The sequence below is a fragment of the Diabrotica virgifera genome, chromosome 10, assembly GCF_917563875.1.
Source record: "Diabrotica virgifera virgifera chromosome 10, PGI_DIABVI_V3a".
Taxonomy (NCBI): Eukaryota; Metazoa; Arthropoda; class Insecta; order Coleoptera; family Chrysomelidae; genus Diabrotica; species Diabrotica virgifera.
In genome coordinates, this window is record NC_065452.1 from 5,088,485 (window position 1) to 5,114,675 (window position 26,191).

The window sequence follows — 26,191 nt, forward strand, 5'->3', positions numbered from 1 at the left end:
TTTGAGTAATTTGACTAGAAGGAGACGGGACATTGAGATTTGGGACACTAGATATTTCAGATGTTGTAGAACTTGTAGGTGGAGTTAGGAGGCTTTCGAGTTTTTCCTCAAGTAAAGAAATGCATTTATAATATTTTTTTACTATCGGATCTACGTCTTCGGTAGTAGCTAGCTCTGCAGCGAGAAGATTAGTTGCGTCATTATAGGTACGAAAAGCATCTCTGAGTTGACAAAGTATTTCCTTAATCATATATTTAGTTAGAGAAGCTAAGTCAGTTTCTACACTACTACATAATCTAGTTAAATCTAATTTACTGGCAGTTTTGGACCTCGTTAATTTGTTAATTTGTCCCTGTTCCATTGTGATAATTTATTTTAATTGGTAATCGATAATAAATGTTTAATAAAAGAATTATTTAAGATATTAAAGAGTCTTTTTTTTTGTAAAAATGTGTAAATATTATCAAACGCACCCCCGTATGTCAGTGGAAAATTCTTTAGCGTTGTTAGAGCAAAGTGATTTGTACGTGTTGTGACGTAGGTGGTTTCTTCGTAGTACCACCGCGACCGATGGAATATTCCGTCAAGTCGTAGGGAAAGAATCGAAAACGAAAATACCGTTATAAGATGGCGCGCGGCGAGATTTTGCAAATGAATACAAGAATTTTTTCTTTTTTACGCAAATTAGAAATGGCTAATTATCCGGCTAGTAACGAAGGACCACTAGATACTTATGAAGAAAAATACTACATAAATATTTCGAGAGATTAATTAAATTATTCTCGGAAAAGTATTTCCAGGAGCTGGCTCAAAATATATAATATTAGTTTAGACGCGCGCACCCTTTTTTTTACACTAAAAAGATTCGTTGATCTCGATTTAGTTTATAGGCGTTCAAAGATAGTTATTGGTAGAAATAAACAAACTCACCCTGCGCTGTGGTTGCTTCTGGTTGTTTTTTCTTATCTGGCCAGATAGGTATCCTTGTGTAGCTGTTTGAGGTAACCTACATACGGTTTGCGAAAAACTGTTTTATAAACACATAGATACGCGCACTATTTTACGCACTTTTGGCTCAGTAAAGCCGGTAGAATTTTTTTGGCGGTAAATTTTTCACGTGGATGACGCGGACCCGTTAATGAGAAGTGTTTTTAGTTATTCACTCCTCGAGATTGAAGAAGAAAGTGATCGATGCAACGTGGTTAAGTCTTTTCGGGAAGGGAGGAACGCTTCGCGCCAGAAAAAATAATACTTATATACGCCGCTAGAGTCTGCGGTTCACTTAGGGGTTATTTTACGAGGGAGCGTCTGAAATTATTATTTTGGACGCTGGTTAAAATTTGTATTTTAACAGTCTGTAAGTGGTAAAAGCTATAGTTTTAAAAGCATGGACAATTTTAAATATCTGTGTGTAGTATTCAATGTAAATGGAAATGAGAAATGAGAACTCGATGGCGGAATAGCCAAATAGAATAAAAATTAGGAAATTCAAGAGCTCTAATGAACTCAAAATACGTTTCTACACAAAGCAAAGTCCTAATATATAAAACAGTAATTAGACCCACAGTAACCTATGCGAGGTATGGACATTAAATAAGAAGGAAGTGAATACTCTGTAAAGATGGAAAAGGAAAATATTGAGACGCGTATTCAGAGGACGGAAGACAGAATACGGGTGGGAGAGAAGCACCAACAACGAATTAATAACTTTGTACAAAATAACCTACCATTACCAGATTCGTCGAGTCACAGAGAATCAGATGCTTGGCACATGTAGAAGAGATGGCAGTGAACAGAATGCCTAAACTAGTCATGACCAGAAAACTAACTTGTCCCAAAAGAAGAGGTAGGCCTAGAGCGAGGTGAATTAATAAAGTGGAGAAGCCCTTAAACACGTGAAGGTAAGGGACTGGAAAAGAGAAGCAAAAAATAGAAGGAAATGGAGAACTGTTTTTGTTCATCCTGTCCTTGAGAGTAGTTAAGAATTTTTTATATACTTAAGTTTAAGTTTTGTTTAAAATCGTTGTAAATAGTTAATCTTATGATTATATTTTATAAAAATACCAATGTCTTAACGGCCTGTTGTGCGTGTAAATAAAATATCTGATATGAATAGGCCAGTTAGAACTTACGAGTCTATGAAAGCGATAAAAGCCACACTGATGATTGCAGTGGTAGCCTTCGTATAAGATGATATTGGCACCTTGGAATGTTCGCATTTGTCATAAAAATATTTTAAACCGTCTGTGAGACAAAAATAGTACTAATTGATAATAATGAAACTGATAACAAATTATTATTATTAGGTTACTTAAGGTTCAACATAAAAAGCTTGCCAAAGTAAGAGTTGACAACCAGAAGACCCGAGATATCAAAATACAGAAAGGAGTCCTCCAGGGTTGCGTCCTGTCACCCACTAGTCTTCAATGTTTACACTGAAGCTGTATTTAAAGAAGCGCTCTAAGATGAAATAGAAGGTACGTCTATCAATGAAGAAGTTTTGAATAACCTACCTTTTTGCAGACGATATTGTGGTAATTACAGATAACAACAATGATTTACAGAACATAATGCAACGCTTTAATGAATACTGTCATGAATATAAACTGACGATGACTTTGAAGAAAACTAATTGCATAAAATATTAGATATAAAATAAATAATGAAAACAAAGAATAGTTACAGTGGAACCTCGATTATCCGTCAGGGCACCGGACCTAGGGTATGACGGATAATCGAAAAGACGGTTAACAGAACATTTAAAAAAAATTAAAAATTCATAGTACTTACAACTCTCAATTTTATATTTGTATGTTTTGTTTGACAATATAAGCGGGATTTGTGTTCGTACAATCGAATCAATTTGGTTTATATTGTATTATTATATGGTAAATATTTTGAAATCTTTGTTTGATTTACTGTTTTTTCACATTTCGAAACGGCTGTATTTCTTTATCTACTGTATTGGCTCCTTCTACTATATGAATTGTTTCATGTGCGGTGCAGCTTCTCTAGCTTCTTTGCGCAAATCGTTGTCAGTTGCAATATCATCATCGACATCGCCACCGTCAAATTCCAAGTGTGTGTCAGCTTCTGAATCTGTTTCATCCGCCTCTGTTGCCATTTCAACGATTTCATCATATGTCAGCAATCGATAGCTATTTCCGTCCTCATCACAAATTAACCATTCATTTATGTCATCTTTAGACAACGAAAACAAAACAGTTGATTCAACCTTAACTTCATTTGTTACTGCATCACGCTCAGATGTCACGGGGGCATTTTCATCTTCAGTTAATTCAGGCCATATTTATTTAATCCATGCTCTTTTCAGCGTTATTCAATTGATTCGTTGGTTTTATCAACGATGTTGTATTATCTGGCAGAAAAGAGCATGTGATATTTCCATCATCATTTTGCAGCATACCGGCTTCAGCATGGGCACGTGCATTGTCCAAAATGAGAATTGTCTTTGGTGGCAAATTGACTTTATGGACCCTGACGGTTAACAGAGGTGACAGTTAATGGAGAGACGGATCATCGAGGTTCTACTGTATATCACTTTTAATGTATATTAGGTTAAATATTGTGGTAGAGTTGAGTGGTTTTTAGAAACTGTATAATTTGAATAGTTTTCGTGCTGTATGTAGGGTTGTTGAGCATTTCCTTACTAGTAGGTTTTAAGTCCGGTGCTTTATACAGGTTGGTGAATTATTTTCAGTCTGTGAGGATGTGTTACATAGTCAGGCAAACATTGCAATGGTGGCCAGTTGGCGAGTTCCCAAGAAACCCTGGGTAACTGAAAACCTGAAACCGTTTATTGGTCATCTCTCAATGGACTTCCGAACTAGAGAAGATTCTTCGATTATTAGAAGACACCGAATTAACCACACCAAACCGTTTATTGGTCATCTCTCAATGGACTTCCGAACTAGAGAAGATTCTTCGATTATTAGAAGACACCGAATTAACCACACCAAAGTTACTTTGGTGTGGTTAATTCGGTGTCTTCTAATAATCGAAGAAACTTCTCTAGTTCGGAAATCCATTGAGAGATGACCAATAAACGGTTGATTTCATGAAGAGTTGTTTGAAGAGGTCTTTTCTTATAAGTTTTGGTAAGAATCCTCTACTGACTTTTAAAAACGAGTTTGAGATCGTTAGCGAGTTGGATTATGTTGGCTTCAGTACTATGGCTGGTAGCTTATTTGGCAAGACAATCTACTGTTTCATTACCAGTAATTCTAGTATTAGAAGGTATCCATATGCGAGAGATTGATACATCGTGAGCAGACAGATTTTGGTATATGTCATAAATGTTTTGAACTGATTTGTGATGAAATGGTGATGAAATATGAAAGGGAATCTGTACAAATGGCAATATGTCTGTTTTGATGGGAAATGCATTTAAAAGCCAAAAGAACTGGTTCGCTAAGAAAGGTAATTAGCTGTATACCTACTTAAGGTACCAGCGAGACTGCTTCCTAAAGGGGTTAAATCTTAATCAATGAATATAAAGAAAGAAGTGATTTTAACACATTTATTTTGAACCAAATAAAGTGATAAGTGAACATATAATTAAATTATGAACGGTAAATAAAACTATAACTAATGAAATAACCGGAAACTACAACTACGAAAATGTATGTGTGTAATGTCTGCGCACAAATACTGTTTTCTTAGGCCTTTACCGGTAGATATATTATGAGCTCATAAAACATGGGTTTTATGAGCTCATAATATCCTCTCAGTTTTTGGGTATCTCTTGACTAGATATGCCGCAACTGCAATTACAGCGTCCAGCTAGATGAACCACTTACTGAGTTCCACGTGCAACTTAATATTAACGTGTTATTGGTATTACCGGACCGCGTATTTACGTTTCCGTGTTCATTTCAAGACAGGGTAGTTTTGAAATAGGCACGGAAACGGCGGAGCTTATATACTTCCCAAACACGTGTGCATTTCAAGACGTTAAATTTTGAAATGAGCACTGGTTTGTAAAAGAAGTTCGCGCGTAAAATTATTACAAATACGTGTTAGATTGTAACGTTATTTTATTTTATTTGAACTGTTTATCATAAATGGCTCCTATCTGCAGAATAACAAATATCATTCGTTGGATCTGTCGAAACCAAACAACTTTGTTGCCAAAGTTTCCTTCTATTTTTCTTTATAAATTTTCAAAAAACTCAAAGTAGTACCAAAATATCCTGTAAACTGTTATGATACGTATACATTTTTTAGTAATGCACAATAAAACTTTAGTTAAATTAAAAACATATTTTAGTTTCAGCTGAAAAATTATTGTTTAGCTGTTTGAAAAGCAAGAGTATAATTTTATTATGCTGTGACTGACTTGTATATAAAATTACAGCTATAGGTAATGGACCAATCTTAGTAGCCGTGAATATAAAAGTTACGCACGTGTTAATTTGATCACATGATTCACTTGTATCAATGAATCCCATTTCATCAGCTAACCCAGCTAAGAAAACTCTTTGCATTATTGGAGTAACCAAAACACAAATAATAGGATCTTCCTTAACAATGTAATGTTGAGTGCGAAAAGTTCTACCTGTTTTATTTTTAAAATTTCTAATATATCCATAGTGTCTCTGCTACCGTAACTTTTTATACAATGTCGCCATTGTTCATACAAATAACTTACTTGACGATCAAGAGGATTTTTTGAGCATTAGCTTACATCACATAAACATTTTCCTCACAATTTTCGATACTACTGAATTGATGATATGATTTTGCTGCTGCAGCTGTCATGTCAGCTTCAAAATATGATATAAATAACTGTTTTGTATCGTCACAGCAACGCAGTAAACTTAAAGACTGAGCCACATTTACTCTATGTAAATGAGTGAAATTAATGTCTATCACAACATTTAAACCTCTTTTTAATAATGGTGAAGTTTTTAAAGCACAGCTTGTTGCCTTTAAAAATTTAATAGATTTATATTTGCCTTACAATTGAAGTTTCTAGTTGCTCCTTTAATTCTGCTTTTGGACTTGTTCTTTTCTGCTAGCTTGCGAAACTCAAATCGTATAGGTGTAGGATAACGCCTCTTCATTATCCAATTTGTTTTGGTTTCTGCAGAAAATTTGTTAATAATATAAGTACAAATGTCATCGTAGTTACTGGTATAAGATAACGAACAGTGAACTTTGGACTTATAGTTACTGTTTTCTTTAAATGAGTTTTGTTCAATCAACAGAATTTCAAAATCTTGCGAGATGTTAGTAAAAACATTTTTAAACTGTTCCATCACGTTTAAATTGATTTAAATACACAACAACACAACCCTCAAATCCAAGCTGATAAACAGCACTTGCAACGAATAGACCTAATGATATGCACTTATTTTTTTTGTATAATTTCTAAGAATGCTTTCTTTACAAGATTGTTAGGAGATTCATGTTTGTTAAAGATGTTAAGTGAGGTATCTATTGAAGGAAGATGTTTAGCCCACGGGTGAAATAAAGGTATAGGAAATGAACTAGTCAGGCGAATTTTTAAGTAGTAGAGTAATTAATTGAAGTGTAGGAATGATATATAATTATATTGAAATAAGATAATATTGTGGTAATTATAGAATAAACAGAATTAAAGAGATTCGTAAATGTTATGCAGGGTATGAAAATAGAAGAGATTGTTCCCTTAAGATGAGAGGAGGTTCAATGGATTCACGGTCCATGCATTCGATTGGACTAGAACGAAAGGCACCTAGACATAGATGGAGCGCACTATTGTGAACAGAGTTTAATAAATCTATGTCAGATCGAGAGGCGGAAGAATAGAGAAAGATACCGTAATCGAGCTTAGATCGGATGAAAGCTCTGTAAACTCTTAATAAGTTTTCATCGGCACAATATTATTGACTAAGAGTTTTAAGGTCATAGATGTTATTCTTTTAATATAATCTTGAGTCAAATATCATACCGAGAACTTGAGTTTTAATTTTCGCTTAATACCAGATAAAGTGTACATAAACTCAAAATCAAAAATTTCTAATTGATCCAACAACCAAACAAAATACTAGATTACAAATTTACAGAAAAAAAATGATTTTTTCATTATATTGTAAAACATGACATACTACTAAAATTTTTTGCGAAAAACCCTCATAGTAGCTAACTTTTATAACATTATAAGATTTAGAGGCTTATTAATTAATAAACTCTTAGCTTCTTAGAATACATGGGTTGGGTGTTCGTATTTTTCTCCTTAAAATTTTAGTATGATGATGAAAAAACGAAAAAGAGAATACAAAAAGGCCTAACGTCTATGTTAAATCTTCCACGCTCCAGTAATCATCCCTAAAATAAATTAGCGTCCATATAAATCGCGTAATTACCCTAAGCAGCAAATCCGTACGCTTTGTCCTTGAATTTAGAGAATCTTTAAATTTTATTTTTAATTAAGGAGTGCAATTGATCGCTATAGGAACATATAATATATACCATATACAGCGTGTCCAATTAAGTCGGCATCATATGGGAAACTTTTTTATTCTTAGTTTTATGACAAAAAGTTATTCTTTATAAAAAGTTGTGCATGGTCTAAAACTTAAAATACAACCATCAGTTATCAATTTTTTAAGCCGTATACGAGGTATGTCAAAAAAGATGAATTTTACTCAAGAGTAAAGTAGCTTTATTTTTCACAATATTGAAAATTGTTATAATGAAAAGTGGTTTGGGGAATTAAGAACTATATTTTAATATGCAATTTCATCCCTCCAATTGAAAAAAAATTGAATTTTTGTATGGATAACCAACATTATTTTCAGTTATTCCAATTATGATAACTCTTTTATTATTAATTTTACGAAAAAAATGTATACTTTCTAAAAAGTTCTGCATGGTCAAAAGCCTTAAATACAACCATCTACTATCAAATTTGATCAATTTTATACGAGATATGTCAAAAAAGATGAATTTCGATCTAGAATAAAGTACCTTTATAGTTCAGAATATTTCAATAAGAAGGATATATTTACATATTGAAACATGCTTTTTAGTTCTATACAACTTTATATAATCACAATTTTCAATATTGTGAAAAATACCGGTATGTATTTTATTTAAGTACTCTTAAGCGAATTCATATTTTTTATATACCTCGTATAAAATTGACAAAATTTGATTATAAGATGGTTGTATTTTAGGTGTTAGACCATGCAGAACATTTTTTACAGAATAACTATTTTTCGTAAAATTAATAATAAAAGAGAGTTATCATAATTGAAGTAACTGAAAATAACGTTGTTTCAGTATCCATAATTAAAAAAAAATCCATTTTTTTTTTCAATTTGAAGGATGAAATTGCACATTAAAATATAGTTCTTAATTCCAAACACCTTTTCATTATAACAATTTTCAATATTGTTAAAAATTAAGCTACTTTACTCTTGAGTAAAATTCATATTTTTTGACATACCTCGTATACGGTTTAAAAAATCGATAACTGATGGTTGTATTTTAAGTTTTAGACCATGCACAACTTTTTATAAAGAATAACTTTTTTCATAAAACTAAGAATAAAAAAGTTTTTTATATGATGCTGACTTAATTGGACATGCTGTATATACAAGGTGACCCAAAAGTAGTGAAACGGTCGAATATTTCGCGAACTAAACATAAGCTCGAAAAACTGAAAAATACGTGTTTAATCATTTTCAAAAATCTATCCAATGACAACAAACGCCAACCCCCACTACACCCCCTGGAGGTGGGGTGGGGGGTAACTTTAAAATATTAAATGGAAACCCCCAGTTTTTCTTGCAGATTTTAATTCGTTACGTAAAAGTAAGCAACTTTTATTCAAGACATTTTTTCGAACTGTGGATAGATGGCGCTATAATTGGGAAAAACGATTTATCCTGATACCATAGGTAAATTATAGAAACGGTCTAATATCTCACGAAATACACTTCCAAATGAGAAACTAAAAAACAGATTTTTAATCTTTTTCAAAAACCTTTCGAATAACAGCAAACGTGACCATCCAACCCACTCCCTGGGTGTGGGGTGGGGGGTAACTTTAAAATCTTAAATAGCAACCTCCACTTTTTATTACAGATTCGGATCCGTCACGAAGAACTAAGCAACATTTATTCGAAACATTTTTTAGAATTGTTAATAGATGGCGCTTGAACTGGAAAAATACGATTTATTAGCGCCATCTATTAGAAATTTTAAAAAATGTTTCGAATAAATGTTGCTTAATATTTTATGGCGAATCCGAATCTGCAATAAAAAGTGGGGGTTGCTATTTAAGATTTTAAAGTTACCCCCACCCCACCTCCAGGGGGTGGGTTGGAGGGTCATGTTTGGTGTTGTTCGATAGGTTTTCGAAAAAGATTAAAAATCTGTTTTTTGGTTTCTCATTTGGAAGTGTATTTCGTGAGATATTAGACCGTTTCTATAATTTACCTATGGTATCAGAATAAATCGTTTTTCCCAATTATAGCGCCATCTATCCACAGTTTAAAAAAATGTCTTGAATAAAAGTTGCCTATTTTTACGTAAAGAATCCAAATTTGCAAGAAAAACTGGGGGTTTCCATTTGAGATTTTAAAGTTACCCCCCACCCCACCTCCAGGGGGTGTAGTGGGGATTGGTGTTTGGTGTCATTGGATAGATTTTTGAAAATTATTGAACAAGTATTTTTCAGTTTTTTGATCCGATGTTTAGTTCGCGTAATATTCGACCGTTCCGCTACTTTTGGGACACCCTATATATAGTGATGTTGAGTAAGCGAGTATAAATATAATATAGATAAGCAAAATTATTGGCAAAAACTCGCAAAGTGAATGTGAATATAATAGGGAATATATAAAATGATGAAGGGTCATCATTCCATATATTTCTGGGCAACTTTATATACGTGTTTCGGACTAATTGGTCCATCATCAGTACAGTGTAGCCAAGTTAAAAAACTTGTTTGTTAACTTGGGAAAGGATCACTACAGGAGCAATGTTATCTTTTTTGGTCATATTGTTAGATGACCCTCTCATCTAAGGGCTACAACTGACACTGCCAAGGAGGTCGGGCTACCTGAGGAAATGAAAAGCCATAACGTTATGAAATAAAATGATGTTGATGTTTTAATGAATGATGTTTTAAAGTAGAAGACGTAAAAATGATATTGCCAATATTTATGAGTTGCGTTCCTGGACGTGATTTATTTATTATTGATTTATATTTATCACATGCTATGATTTATGTGACACGCAAGTCATAAATATTGACAATATTATTTTTAAGCCTTCTACTTTAAAATGTATAATATATGTCCCTACTACCGAGATGAATGAGTCAGATTATATTAAATTGTTAGAAGAATTTTTTTACTAAGCAACAATATTTGTTTAATTTATTAATATTTTGTATTTAGATAACGACCTCTGAAAGTGGAAGTCTAAACGTCAATAAAATCATTTTTCAAGTTAAATTGTGGCTTATTTCCCATTTCCCAATTAGAATAGTAAATAATATAAATACAAAACTTGTATTAGTCGATTGTGTTTTTAAGATGCACATGACAAAATAAATCAGAAATCATAATTTATTTGTTAGTCGTAAAATGTTTTCTGGCCTTTTGATTTACAAATGATTTTTGTTACAGGTTGTTCTTGCAGAAACCCGCTAATCCTGATTTAATGTATATCATATTCTTCTGTCATACCCAGCTGACAGTAACACTGCTTCTGTGTCTAATATTTGGGAGTAAAGTAAGTAACATTTATTTTCTATACTATTTTATTCTTTTTGCCTGTTATCTTATTTTAAAACAAGCAAGTGTGGATCGGGCAAAAGAAATGAACGAGGGCAAAGACTGTTCAACTTCTCCCACTAGGAAAATTTATCCATGATAAGCTCTTTTTTAGATAAACGGCATCTGCGTAAATGGACATGGATAAACCCATGTGGCAGTGTCAAAGATAATACTGAGTTTATCATAACTAACAGACAAGAAATAATCAAAGACATCAAAGTACTCAACAAATTTCCGATTATAAGGAACCACAGATTAATTTTTTTTTATTTAATGGCATAGACTTTAGTCATTCAGCCAGTTACAATAAACAATATACAATCCTATCCCTTTACAGTATTATAATAATTAATTAATTAATTAATTAATTATAGTATTTTATTTTTAGTCAAAATTGGAATTTTGACAAAAATGGCGTGTTTAATAGAAAGTGATCGCGGTAAACCTTACGCGGTATTGGTATTTGAAAATTTTATTTTTTATAAAGTGAAAGTTTTAAAAAGTGAAGAAGTGTTCTGGAGGATAAAACAATTTGTATTGCGAAATTTTTTACGATTGGTGCAACTTTTACAATATCTAGAAGTAGCCGACAACATAATCATGAACCAGATTGTCAGAAGTTAGATCGAAAAATTGTTTCTAACTATTGTAAACGTAAAGCAGAAGAGAATTGAAAAACCAGCAAAAATTATACGCCAAGCACTTGCAGCTAATTTGTCTGAAACAATTACTACGATTGTTGTCAATTACATAAGAAAAAATATATAATTATCGACGAAAAATGATGCCTGGTCGACTTCCTTTCAATATTGATGAGGTTCAAGAAATTGTGACGGGGTGTGCTCAAAAAACAACCAAGAGAGAAAATTTTCTCTTTATAAACTGTGTCAAAAGTAGGATAATTGTATTTAGTTGTGAAACAAATATAAGACTTTTAGCCTCATTAAATTTTATTATATGGATGGCACATTGCAATTATTCATTATTCATGAGCTAATTAATGGGCATTATATTTCTTTATTATACTGTTTACTGCCAAACAAAAAACAGAAATTTACAACAATATTTTTTATTTGTTAAAATCAGAAATTTTTAAAGCTCTCACAATTGAGATTAATGTTAGTAAAATTTTTGAAGAATTTGCAAAGGAATGCAATCATTGAAATGTGTCCGAACACTAAAATACATGGTTGTAAATTTCACCTACACTAAGCTTGGTATAGAAATATCTTGGTCTCTTGATTTAATATCAGAATATAAAAATGATTCTGAAAGAGGCAAGTGGCTCAAACATACTTTTGGCCTTACATATAAAACCAGAAGACGTATCAGATTGTTTTGTGTTTGATTTAATGTCATGCAAACAAGGAACTGAAATTTAAGATAGATATGTTGATTATTTAGTTGAAACTTATATAGACGAAAATGCCATATTCTCCCCATATTCTCCCCATATTTGTGGACAGAGGCAAATTCTTCTGTTATTCGTATTACAAATGCTTGCGAATCTTTCCATTCGCATTTTAATTTATCGTTTTGTAATACGCATCCATCCATATATATTTTCTTTGAAAAAATTAAAGAATTTCAGGTAGTTACGTATGTTAAAATTTAAAGTTTGCATATTGCAAAACCTATCAAAGATAAACAAGTTAAACTGAAATTGAAAAACGTAGTATTAATAAGATATCAGTCTACTCAAATGACTAGAATGGATTTTGTAAAGTGTCTGTCTTATTATAGTAAATATTAAATAATAATTTATACGTCTTACATATTATCTATATTATAAACTATTATTATAATGTAAGGAAATTAATGTCTTGTATTCGGATTTCGGATGCTTTCATAATAGACATTCTTAAATTAAACCTATATTTTTATTTTATTACCTGAGTGAGTTGGTGAGGAAAATACCTACCGGATTAATAAGAACCTTTAAATTTGGTGAGGAAAATAATACCTGTCGGATTATATGTTTTTACTGGTTGGTGAGGAATTTACCTCCGCCCTGCGTGTGGATTCGTACCTATTATTTATTCTATTCGTACATTATTTCTCTGTTTAGATCATATGCCGCCTTCAGATCAATGAACATGAGAAATAGTTCATCCCCATTACTGTATTGTTTCTCTATTATATTATTTATAATATATTATACATTAATGTATAAATATTATTTATACATTATCGTTTTTGTTTGACGGATTGAACTTAATGCAGCCTGTTCGTCTTCCATTTCTTTTTCTTTAACTGATTTTAGACGCTTTTCTATAATTCTTGTATATACCTTGAAGCCGACCGATAACAAGCATATTGATCTGTAAATCTCACATTCATTGTGTTGTCATTTTTTGTACGTTGGTAGAGCTATGTTTTTCTTACAGTCTTCTGGGATTTTCTCTGTATTCCATGCTTCCTTGCATATCTGTAATAGCCAGTCCTCTCCTTTTTTTCACCCATCCATTTAATTATTTCTGGATCTATTTGGTCCTCTACTACCGCTTTTTCAATTTTAATATTCTTTATAGCCTCTTCCAATTCTTCCTTTCTTATATTGTGTGGTTCCTCTTCCTCTTCCACTTCTGGTCTATTTCCTCCTGCTTCATTTCTTTCTACTTCTTGTTGTTTGAATTTATCTTCGTAGTATTTTTTCCATACTTCTACTATTTCTGTAGTCTCTATTTTCAATTGGTTATTTTTACCTTTGATTGAGATTGGAAGGTAAGCCACAATTCCATTTAAAAAGGAAAGTTATTGACGTTTCGACTTCCACCTCCGAAGTGGAAGTCGAAACTTCAACAAATTTCATTTTTAAAATTGTGGCTTATTTCCCAATAAAATAGTAAATTGTATAAGATGCCACAAAGAAACAGCTTCAGAACAATATTATATTGAATTTTTCTTAGTACATATCTTCCCTCATTAATGTTTGTGCCGCGACTTTTAAAAAGAAAAAAATGTTTAGGCAGTGATTTTGAGGATATTAGGTAAAATTTCAAAGGTATTTATACGAGACGCAGTGTATAATAATTACACAAAGAGTTTTGTCACCCTTGTGATAAGAAATATAATTAATTACCTCTAAATGAAGGTTGGTATTAAAATAAAGGCGGGATTTGTAATTCTTAAGGTAAAGTTATACGGAAGATCAAAAGGTTATTTTCGCTTTGTTAAACAATGAGCAAGCAGAACACTCTCAAAACGTAACAAAAAAGGTTACCCCTCTGTAATAGATATTTACTAAATAATTATGACCTCTTGTTTATATTTTTATTAGAGAAAAACCCAAAAGAAATACATTCTAAAACGGACAATTCGATAGTAATAGACTAAGAGCTGGAGCCGAAAAATCATCGTCATAAGTAATATGGAGTTTTTCCTGTGAAGTGCGTCCATAACGATACAGTGCCTACATTTTCTGCCAAGTATCACACGTATGTCAAATTATTTTAAAGTATTCTTTTTTTTAAATAATTTATTCTTTATTTAAAAATTTAAGAGCTATGTGTGCCCGGTACTATAAAACTATGTGACATATATCCTTATGGTACTTGGCAGAAAGTGTAGGTACTGTACACCCTACTAAATTATGTTAAATAATCGTTTGTGGTTAATACCAGAGGCGTACGACAGGCGAAAGTGAATGGTTGACCCTTCTCAAATTCTACGCCACTGATGAAACTGCTATTTTAGTATAATTTGTAGATTCTCCAATACTTTCTATGCAAATAATATGCTCTTCATTCGTAACGATAAAGTCGTTAGTTTTCGAGATATTTGAAGTTAAAAAAGAAAAGGCACACTTATTTTGATTAATGTATTATGCTTCTTCGTGTTTAGCTTCAAATATCTCGAAAACTAATGGCTTTATCGTTACGAATGAAGAGTATGCTTTTTGCATAGAAAGTATTGACGAATCAGAATATTGCACTAAAATAGCAATTCCGCCAGTGGCGTAGAATTTGGGAAGGGTCAACCATTCATGTTACCCCGTCGTACGCCTCTGGTAGTAGCCAGAAATATTTGTTTAACATAATTAAATTTAGTAGATTGCACAATACCAGCATCACCTACCAAATTGAGTGTTGTTGTCTCATGTCTGTCAGGAAATATTCAAAAATAAATAAAATAAAAGTTTAACTTTGACACCCTATATTTAGATTATTATCAACTTATGTACTAAGGTATGTTAGCTTAAATCGACCTATTTTGACCTCAGGAATCTAAGGTTAAGCTATGGCCCATTCTTTAGCAAACACCCTGTATATAAAGTTACATAATGCTTTAAATTATAGACTAACGAAGACTTTAGACTAACGAATATTTTTGTCAATTTTGCGAAATATTTAATTAAGTACCTACTGATGAAGTAATAAATACAAATATACAAAAGCAATAGTTTTCTACCAAACTTTTTAACATTAGTTAGTAATAATTCATTTCATAAAACTGTAAGTACTCAAATTTTATTTTTAAACATCTTATTTATTTTATATAATAATTAAACTTAATATAAAATAATAATAATATTAATAAAAATTCACAAGGAAAAAGTTTTCCTGTGGTTTGCTGTATACCATGTAATAAAAAAAACAATAAAATCTGTATAAAAGGTATATTTAAAATCCCTCAAAAGGGCCACATCAAAATCACATTACTAGTTTTCGACTGGTTAACCAGTCATCATCAGTGCTTACCTAAAATGAATATAACCTGATAAAATAATGCAAATATATTGAAATTTTGACTACGGTTAAAAAAATTATCAGTTATACTCACGTGCAATGTACATGCTAACTACCAAGATATTATTTAACAAAAATATGTAGGTCAAAGCCCAGTAAAAATAGTCCGACAAGGGAACATTGGTTTAAAATGCTACATTAAGTGTGGATGTTTAAAATATTTGGCTGATCTGCCCCAGCTAACATCTGAGCTGTGGATTTGACTTGTTCGTATGTTGAAAGTATGACGGCAAGTGACAATGAAATGGATAGAAACCTCCGAACGATGACAAGACAGAAATGACAGTTCCACAGGAAGTTGAAAATTAACCTGTCATATTTAAAGACTAAGGTGTACAGCTTGTTAAAATGAGAAATGATGTAACAATACACTCCATTGTGAAAATTATCATTTAAAATTCATTAAGCTAGTTGTTATAGTTAAAAATGTATTCACATATACTGTAAGTGGAGTTAGTTAGGCAAACCCCATTACATAAAAGTTTTGTATTCGAGTACTAAATTCAGTGATCAAATCTTATTATCAAGAGATCTAAGATTTAAAAAAGCAATTTTGTGTTGATTTAAAGTTATCGAATTTATTTAACTTATTGGTAGCTGTTGGAATTTGTTGGGTAAGTGTGTAAGAAATAACGCAACTATTCGTTGTGTTAAATATGTTATAACATATTATATATAGTTACATATATTATTACCTATATTATATACAGGGTGTTTGGTAAAGAATGGGCCATAGCTTAGCCTCAGGTTCCTGAGGTTAAAATAGGCCGATTTAAGCTAACTTACCTTACTACAAAGTTTATAATAACCGAGATACAGGGTGTCAAAGTTAAACTTTTTTTTTATTTATTATTGAATATTTCCTGACAGGTATGAGATAACAACATGAAAGTTGGTATGTGGGGGTTCTTTGGGTCGAGAAAATTCCCTACCAAAAATTATGTATTATCCAGAGGGCGCCACATACGCCTTTCAGCACTCATTTATTACGTTCAATTTTTTTATCCCTCACTCTGTATAATTTTGACATTAAAATGTTTATTCTCCTATTAGTTTTACTTAAAAAAAGGTATACTACTTTTATCTCCCTGAACTCAACCGTTTTCGAGATAAACGCATTTTAAATGTGCGATACACCATCATTTTTAGCATAATATCATTGTAGTTACACCCGAAAAATATCTTAAAACCATAAAATTATCCAAAAATGTATCGCAAATTTCTTCAAATGGAATTTGCGATGCAATGACATAAATTTGAGAACTGGCACAATTATTATGGTTTTAAGTTATTTTTCGGGTGGAACTATGTATGTACCGGGTGTCCCAATAAGAATGGCTCTCGGCCATATCTTAGGAACCGTTTATAGTAGAGCTTTGAAATAAAAAATTTTATAACAAAAGTTGCCTCAGGAAAAGCCTGGAAATTATTTTCATAATTATGGGTCCACCGCTAGAGGGCGTAATTGAATATCAAAAATAAAAAAATCTAAATTTTACAAAATTTTCCTAATGAAGGGGCACTGGAAATCCGATTATTGTATTCTTCATCAAATTCTGCGCATATTTGATTTAACAAGTTTAACTCTACCTTTGCAAATAAGAGGTGGGGGTGAGTGGGAACCTTGTTATGAAAAAATGGCTGTAAGTCCGGTTCTGCTAAATCAAATTTTGAAAACTGGGTCTTGTTGAAGACAGATCTTTTTCTTCAATGTAAGCGTGATAACTTTGAATCATCCTAATAAGTAATAAGCCAGCTGGGAGGCGTTATTTAATTTTTTTCAGAAATCTAGTTTTCTTTGGAAAATATTAAATACAAGTATGCATTTTTAATCATACTTTATAAAATTAGATTAAATTGGCAATAGAATAGCGAAAACCGCATGTCGATATCTTTTATCTATCTCAAGATATCTCGAGAAACGTGTAAATTTTATACATAACTGTTACTATCACCGGTAAACTAAGTTAATGAAAAGTAGTGTGCTGTGGAAAAAAAACAAAATAACATTTTCCAGATGTCAACGTGTAAAAATATAATTAATTAAAACAACAATATAAAGAGAAACAATACTATTAAAACTAAATATAACACAGAACAAAAGGAACTACTTAGTGACGACCTAAATATTCAAATTGTTGCCCATCATACACTACTCTAGAATACATTATCCAGAGAATACTAAACGCCATTCAAAGCATATCGAGAGCAGAAATTGAGACTGCTGTTCAATTTACTCTTGAAAGAGTAAATGTTTGCAACGAAAATGATGGGCAAAATTTGAACGTTTATGTCATCACTAAATAGTTGTTTTTATTTCTTTGTAAAAGGGCTTTTCAACGCTTCTCATTTGTTTCGAGCCTCTGTCATATGCCGTATAATCCGTGTATAATATTAATATACGAGATATGAACGAGGCTCGAAACAAACGAGAAGCGTTGAAAAGACCTAATATACGTTGACAGCTGGAAAATGTTTCTTTGTTGTTTCCATAGCACACTACTTTTAATGAATTTCGTTTACCGGTGACAGTAACAGTTATGTTTTTAAATTTACACGTTTTGTAAGATATCTCGAGATATAAAAAAGGTATTAACATGCGGTTTTCGCTATTCTGTTGCTAATTTTGTCTAATTTTGTAATATGGTATTAAAAATGCATGTTTCTATTTAATATTTTCCAAGGAACACTAGATTTCTGAAAAAAATTAAATAACGCCTTCTAGCTGGCATATTACTCACTAAGTTGGTTCGAAATCATAACTTTTACATTGACAAAAAAGATCTGTCTTCAACAAGACCAAGTTTGCAAAATTTGATTAAGCAGAACCGGACTCACAGCCAGTTTTTCATAACAAGGTTCCCACTCACCCCCACCTCTTATTTCCAAAGGTAGACCTAAACTTGTCAAATCAAATATGCGTGGAATTTTATGAAGAATACGACGATCGAATTTCCAGTGCCCCTTCATTAGGAAAATTTTGTAAAATTTAGATTTTTTAATTTTTGATATTCAATTACGCCCTCTAGCGGTGGTCCCACAATTATGAAAATAATTTCCAGGCTTTTCCTGAGGCAATTTTTGTTATAAAATTTTTTATTTCAAAGCTCTACTATAAACGGTTCCTGAGATATGGCCGAGAGCCATTCTTATTGGGACACCCGGTACAATGATAGTATGCTAAAAATGATGGTGTATCGCAGATTTAAAATGCGTTTATCTCGAAAACGGTTGAGTTTAGGGAGATGAAAAAGTATACCTTTTTTAAGTAAAACTAATAGGAGAAAAAAAAATTTAATGTCAAAATTATACAGAGTGAGGGATAAAAAAATTGAACGTAATAAATGAGTGCTGAAAGGCGTATGTGGTGCCCTCTGGGCAATACATCATTTTTGGTAGGGAATTTAGTTTTCTCGACCCAAAAAACCTCCAAATACCAAATTTTATGTTGTTATCTCATACCTGTCAGGAAATATTCAATAATAAATAAAAAAAAAAGTTTAACTTTGACACCCTGTATCTCGGTTATTATAAACTTTGTACTAAGGTAAGTTAGCTTAAATCGGCCTATTTTAACCTCAGCAACCTGAGGTTAAGTTATGGCCCATTCTTTACCAAACACCCTGTATAGTTAAATGTAAATATAAATAAAACTTTATGAATGAAATAATACGTCCGCCGATAATAGACATTTCCTATTTATTAGATTCATTGACAGTAGGTACAAATTTATCAATATAATTTTTCGGAAACGAATAGAAGTTGGATTGACTATTATTGCTATTATCTATGAAAAAATAGCGAATAATGAGCATGTTATTAAACGGTCGCAGAAAAAATGTACTGACCCATTACAGTTAAAAATCCTTCAAAAAATTTTTCGAAGTTAATTATTGATGAAATGTCCAATAATTATTGTATTACATAAATAAGTCTAATTAATTTTATTTGCAGTTTATATACGACTAATACATATGTATATTAAAAGTGGCATGGACCACTTGAACCTAACTTCAGCCCGTGAGTAATGACCGGTGCGTAATGAACTATTACTCACGGGTAAAGTAATCGGTGTTATTATGTGTTATTATCTATTCAAAAATATTGAATAATAAGCATATTATTAAACTGCCGTAGAAAAAAAACATTATCTAACAACAAAAAATTATCATAGCATACTTTCCCGCAAGTTACCCGTAGATAAATAAGCTATTTAATTAGTTAATTTATATTAATTTATATTAGAGATTTTAAATAAATTCAAGCATATCGTCTCCAGCTTCATTTGTAGTTCCAAAACCTAAGCAATGCAAGGGGGATTAGGCTTTGGAACTACAAATGAAGCTGGAAATGATATGCTTGAATTAGCAACAGCACTAGATATGGCGATTGTTAACACATTCTTTAAAAAGAGAGTAACTCATCTTATTACGTACAATAGTGGACAACATCAATCCCAAATAGACTATTTCATGATAAGGAAAGAAGACATACGTGAAGGCAAGGACTGCAAGGTAATAGTTAGTGAGACAGTAAGCCAACAACATAAGCTGCTTGTTCTAACATTGAAGTAAAAAGTGAAGCTAAACCAAAATATCGGAGAGGACCACAAAAAATCAAGTGGTGGATGCTAAAAGATGACAAAGAAGGTCTATTCAGGGAAAGAATAGTAGTCAAAATATGTTGGAACATGAAAGGAAACCCTAATGCAATTTGGAGAAAATAGCCAGTAGTATTAGAGATACTGCTATTGAAATACTTGGGAAAACGTCAGGAAAAAGGTTTGAGGATAAAGAGACTTGGTGGTGGTCTAACGAAAATCAAGGAAAAATAAAAGAGAAGCGAAAATTATATAAAAAGTGGCAAGAAACCAGATCCGACAAAGATCTTCAAAACTATATTATGGTGGCGAAAAAGGAAGCGAAAGTAGCAGTAGCAAAAGCCAAAGCAGAAGCGTATTCAAACCTATACGATCAACTTGATAAGAGGGAAGGCAAAACGAAAATATATAAAATAGCCGAACAGAGAGCAAAGAAAGCAAAAGATTTTAATCAGATTAGATGTATCTGAGGTGAAAATAATAAAATACTAGTTCACGAAAAGGATGTCAAAAAGAGATGGAGAAAGTACTTTGATAGCTTATTAAATGAAGAATTTGACAGACAGCCTGTAGAGTCAACGAAGACAGTAGCAGCAATGGTCACCAAAATAACAAACGAGGAAGTGGCTCAAGCGCTTCAAAAAATAAAGAAAGGAAAAGCAGTAGGACCAAATGATATTCCTGGGGAAGTATGGAGAGCACTGGGAGAGACAGGAACAAGGTGTCCAGTAGGGTTATTTAATAGAATTATGAAAGTTGGACAAATGCCAGACGAATGGAGAAGCAGTATACTAGTACCTGTCTACAAAAACAAGGGAGATATACAACAATGTACAAACTACAGGGCTATACAACTGCTTAGCCACACCATGAAAATATGGGAAAGAGTAATTGATAGACGGATACATGAAGAGACCGAAATATCCGAGAATTAATTTGGCTTTATGCAGGGAATATCAACAACAGATGCCATTTTCATTATAAGGTAGTTGATGGAAAAATACAGGAGTAAATAAACAAACGTTCATATTATGGTATTCATTGATCTTGAGAAAGCATATGATAGAGTTCCTAGAGAGATCCTGTGGTGGGCACTCGATAAGAAAGGAGTCCCTGGTGAATATGTAAAGATTGTGAGGGATATGTATGAGGGAGTAACGACTAGTGTTAGGACAGGTGTGGGAGAGACTGATAAATTTCATGTGGAAGTAGGATTTCACCAAGGTTTGATGCTTAGTCCGTATTTATTCTCATTAGTTTTGGACCAGATAACAGCGAAACTACAGGGTTACATTCCATGGTGCTTGTATGCTGATGATGCCATGTTAGTAAGAAATAGTGAAAGAGACTTAGAACAAAAACTGGAACAGTGGAGACAGGCTCTGGAGAAAAAGTTTTAAAATTTAGTAGGAAAAAGACAAAGTGTTTGCAATGTTCATTTAAAGATGGAGTTACTACAAATAAAATGGTATCTTTGGATGGTGAACTGATTGTAAAAACCAATAGTTTTAAGTACCTGGGATCGGTATTTCAGAGTAATGGAGAAATAGATGGATGAAGTGGAAGGAAGCGACTGGTGTGCTGTGTGACAGGAAAATTCCAATAAAGTTGAAGGGAAAATTCTATAAAACAGCCATAAGACCGGCTATGATGTACGGAACTGAATGTTGGGCAGTGAAAAAGAAAGAGGAACAACAAGAAAGAGGAGAATGCTTAGATGGATGAGTGGAGTGACAAGAAAGGATAGAATTAAAAATGAGTATATTAGGGGAAGTCTAGGTGTGGCACCAATTGATGCCAAAATGAGAGAGCATAGGTTAAGATGGTTTGGTCATATTCAACGTCGAAACGCTAATCACCCAATACGAAGAGTTGCTGAAGTGTAGATCCCTGGAAGAAGTAGGAGAGGAAGACCAAAGAAGACGTGGGGGAGAGACGATTAGGCAGGACATGTTGGTAAAGGGGATTGATATTGATATGACCCAAGATATAATTGTATTGAGAAATGCAATTAGGGAAGCCGATCCCGCATAGGGATAAGGCAAAGAGAATGATGATGATGATTAGAGATTTTAAATAAATGCAATATTTAAAAAAACGCTGATAATTCTAATCAATTATGAATGTTGAGACAGCCAAATACGCGTATTTTTCGGGAATTATTTATGTTAATCTTCTCGCTGTATCATTAACACAATTGTTCAATCACCTCACAGTTCATGATTTGCAATGTTCAGCATGAAATGTGTACTTGAAAAATTTTCAGCATTTTATGAGCTCAAACTAAAACTAAAACTCAGTGTTAGAAGTTGGTATACTTTGCTTTACATTTCAGCTTTGAGAACGTGATTGATGATTACATGGAAATACTTTAAGTTTTAGTCACCGCACACACAGAAAGATTTTCAATTCAGTTATCACCGTCTCTTATGTGCCTATGCTGAAGTTAATATATATCCTTTTTGTTAAATATATACAGCATCAGAAAAAACAGCAAAACATCTAGTCTCGAATAAATTATGGCCAAATAGGATACATACAATAAGGCATTTTGTAAGGGAATTTAAATCAATATCAAGACCCAAGAGAAATATAAAAGATAAAAATACAAGGAGAACCAGAAGAATTAATAATAAATACAGTAAAAAAGAAAATTAAATTGAAGAACAGAAGAGCGAAAAATAAGCAAGAAATGCTTATTATTCTGCTATAGTATCGATGCGTAATCGTCCATAGGCAGATTCAAACAAATATTTTAAAGGTCATTAGATCGAATCGGTCGGCAACGGAACGGACCACGACGACCGGCAATTTAATAGCATCGTGTATTCAAATGACTCAACGCATACTCTACGGAAACGGAGCACACCGATTCACATCGAAACGCCCCGAAATCTCGGAGTGGAATAGTGGAATCTTATACAGTTTATTGTTTTTTCTAGAAATGAGACTAATTTTACTTTAAAATTTTTTTAATATTTTAAATGTCTAAAATTTTGTATTTTGTTTTGTGTGTGTATGTTTAGATTTATAACCTTGGTTTGAACCAAGTGGCCACATATTTTTTTGAGATCAGTTTTAGATCAGCCAATAAAATTTCTTGAACTTTTTCGTAATTCATTCTAAATTATTGATAAAATTACCCGTGTTGAGCTGCCCCCCCCCCCCCCACTTACAAAAATCAAAAAACAAATAGCCCTAATTTATGATCTATTTATGAGCTCTTATATTCCGCAAACTAAAAATTTTGAGCTCGTTCCACTGAGCAGGAATTTGATACTTTGGTGGGGGGGCTGAGTCAGCCCCCCCCCCACTACTTAAAAATAGGAATATTGAATCGGTTTTTGCGGCAGAATTACGAGCTATTTATGAGCTCTTGAAATTATATGGTTTCGATTTTTGAGCTCATCCCCTTCACCCCCAAACAACCCTTCAATTGATTTAACTTACGAGAAAAATGCTGAGAAAACTTAAAATATATCGTATTGCGGATATAATTCCTATAGCGTACATACTCTAAGAATAAACTATTAAATCACGTGTATTTAGATTATTGAGCTGCAACCCCTTCGCAAGAAAACCACCCTATCTTCCCGGCTTAAGAGAAAGTGGTACTTCAAATGCATTAAATTAATTATTTGGCGACTACATATAATTTAATAATTTATAAGGTTCCAAATTACGCGCATTTAAATCAGCAAATTGCCATTTATTTTGTATAGTGCAGTCACTGAAAGTAAAAATCAACGATTACCTTCAATTTCGGTGAACCTTCATCGATTTTTACGAAAATTGGTCAGTGGTTAGAGGATACCTCAAGAAACAAAGGCGACATGGTACCACCTTGCGCCTTTACCCTGAGGGTGGATACCGTCCCTTCTCGGGGGTGAAAATTATTTTATAAAAAATAACTGCACAAATCTATAAAAGAACAAATTATAAGCAAAATTTATTATATAAAGTTATTAAAATAAGTCAATACTTATTAAGTTATTAAAGATCAAAAATTTTAATTATTCGTGAAAAAAATGCATGCTCTGAAGCGGTTTTTCATAAATCACTGAAAAACTGTAAGTTTTTACAAAAAAGTTAATAGTAATTTTATTCGTATAGCTTATATTCTAAGAATAAACTCTTAAATCACGCGCCTTTCGATGATTGAGCTACAACCCCTTCGCAAGAAAACCATCCCATATTCCCGGCTTAAGAGAGAGTTGTACTTAAAATAATTTAAATTAATTATTTGGCGACTATGTATCGTTTAATAATTTATGAGCTCGCTAAATATACGCATCTCAATTATTGAATTGCCATTTTCTTTCTATAGTGCAGTCACTGAAGGTAAAAATCAACTATGACCTTCGATTTCGGTAAATCTCCATTCATTTTCACGAAAATTGGTGAGCGGATTTTGATGCTATTAACTTTTTCTAGAGCTCATTTTTGATAGGTATTTCTAAGTACTTTGACAAGTATTTAGTACCTAAGTGTTATAAAATGCATCTCTTTCCCGTTATTTAAGCTTGAATCCTTAGATTTGAAGAGTCACAGAAAAAAATATACATTTAATTACCAATAACTAACTTTAAATTAACATTAAAGGGTTTTTCAAGTAAGCAATTTATTATATTGTTTATTAGCTTCAATTTTAGTGATAAACACTTATTTGTAAAAACTTACAGTTTTTGAGTTATTTATGAAAAATCGCTTTAAAGCATGCATTTTCTTTCACAAAAATTAAAATATTTGATCTTTAATAACTCAAAAAGTATTGATTTATTTTAGTCACATTATATAACAAATTTTGCTTACAATTTGCCCTCTCTCGATTTGTGGGGTTATTTTTAATAAAGTAATTTTCACCCCCGACAAGGGGTGACATATACCCCAGGTTAGAACCTCAAATTGTTATTGTTAATTCGTGAAAATGAATGGAGATTTACCGAAAGCGAAGGTCATAGTTGATTTTTACCTTCAGTGACTGCACTATAGAAAGAAAATGGCAATTCAATAATTGAGATGCGTATATTTTGCAATCGCATAAATTATTAAACGATATGTAGTCGCCAAATAATTAATTTAAATTATTTTAAGTACAACTCTCTCTTAAGCCAGGAATATGGGATGGTTTTCTTGCGAAGGGGTTGTAGCTCTATATAATCGAAAGGCGCGTGATTTAAGAGTTTATTCTTAGAATATAAGCTATACGAATTAAACTACTATTAACTTTTTTGTAAAAACTTACAGTTTTTCAGTGATTTACGAAAAATCGCTTCATAACATGCATTTTTTTCACGAATAATTAAAATCTTTAATCTTTAATAACTTAAAAAGTATTGACTTATTTTATTAACTTTATATAATAAATTTTACTTTTAATTTGTTCCTTTATTGATTTGTGCGGTTATTTTTTATAAAATAATTTTCACCCCCGAGAAGGGGCGATATGCACCCTCAGGGTAAAGGCGCAAGGTAGTATTATGTCACCTTTGTTTCTTGACGTATCCTCTAACCACTGACCAATTTTCGTGAAAATCGATAAAGGTTCACCGAAATTGAAGGTAATCGTTAATTTTCACTTTCAGTGACTGCACTATACAAAATAAATTGCAATTTACTGATCTAAATGCGCGTAATTTGGAAGCTTATAAATTATTCAATGATATGTTGTCGCCAAATAATTAGTTTAATGCATTTTAAGTACAACTTTCTCTTAAGCCGGGAAGATAGGGTGGTTTTCTTGCGAAGGGGTTGTAGCTCAATAATCGAAATGCACGTGATTTAATAGTTTATTCTTAGAGTATATAAGCTATAGGCATTTTTCTCTTAAGTTAAATCAATTAAAGGGTTGTTTGGGGGTGAAGGGGATGAGCTCAAAAATCGAAACTATATAATTTCAAGAGCTCATAAATAGCTCGTAATTTTGCCGCAAAAACCGATTCAATATTCCCATTTTTAAGTAGTGGGGGTGGCTGACTCAGCCCCCCCCCCCCCACTATATTATCAAATTCCTGCTCAGTGGAACGAGCTCAAAATTTTTAGTTTGC

At 32.4% G+C, this 26,191-nt stretch overlaps 1 protein-coding gene across 1 annotated transcript in view; it reads left to right on the plus strand.

The window, feature by feature from the left end:
* The window catches only part of LOC114324987 (probable G-protein coupled receptor CG31760), a 1,828,242-nt gene that overhangs the window by 1,774,889 nt on the left and 27,162 nt on the right, over positions 1-26,191 (plus strand). Inside the window, exon 9 of the mRNA XM_050641487.1 lies at positions 10,647-10,752. Within this exon, the coding sequence (XP_050497444.1) occupies positions 10,647-10,752 (106 nt within the window). The remainder of the gene's footprint in view (positions 1-10,646; positions 10,753-26,191) is intronic.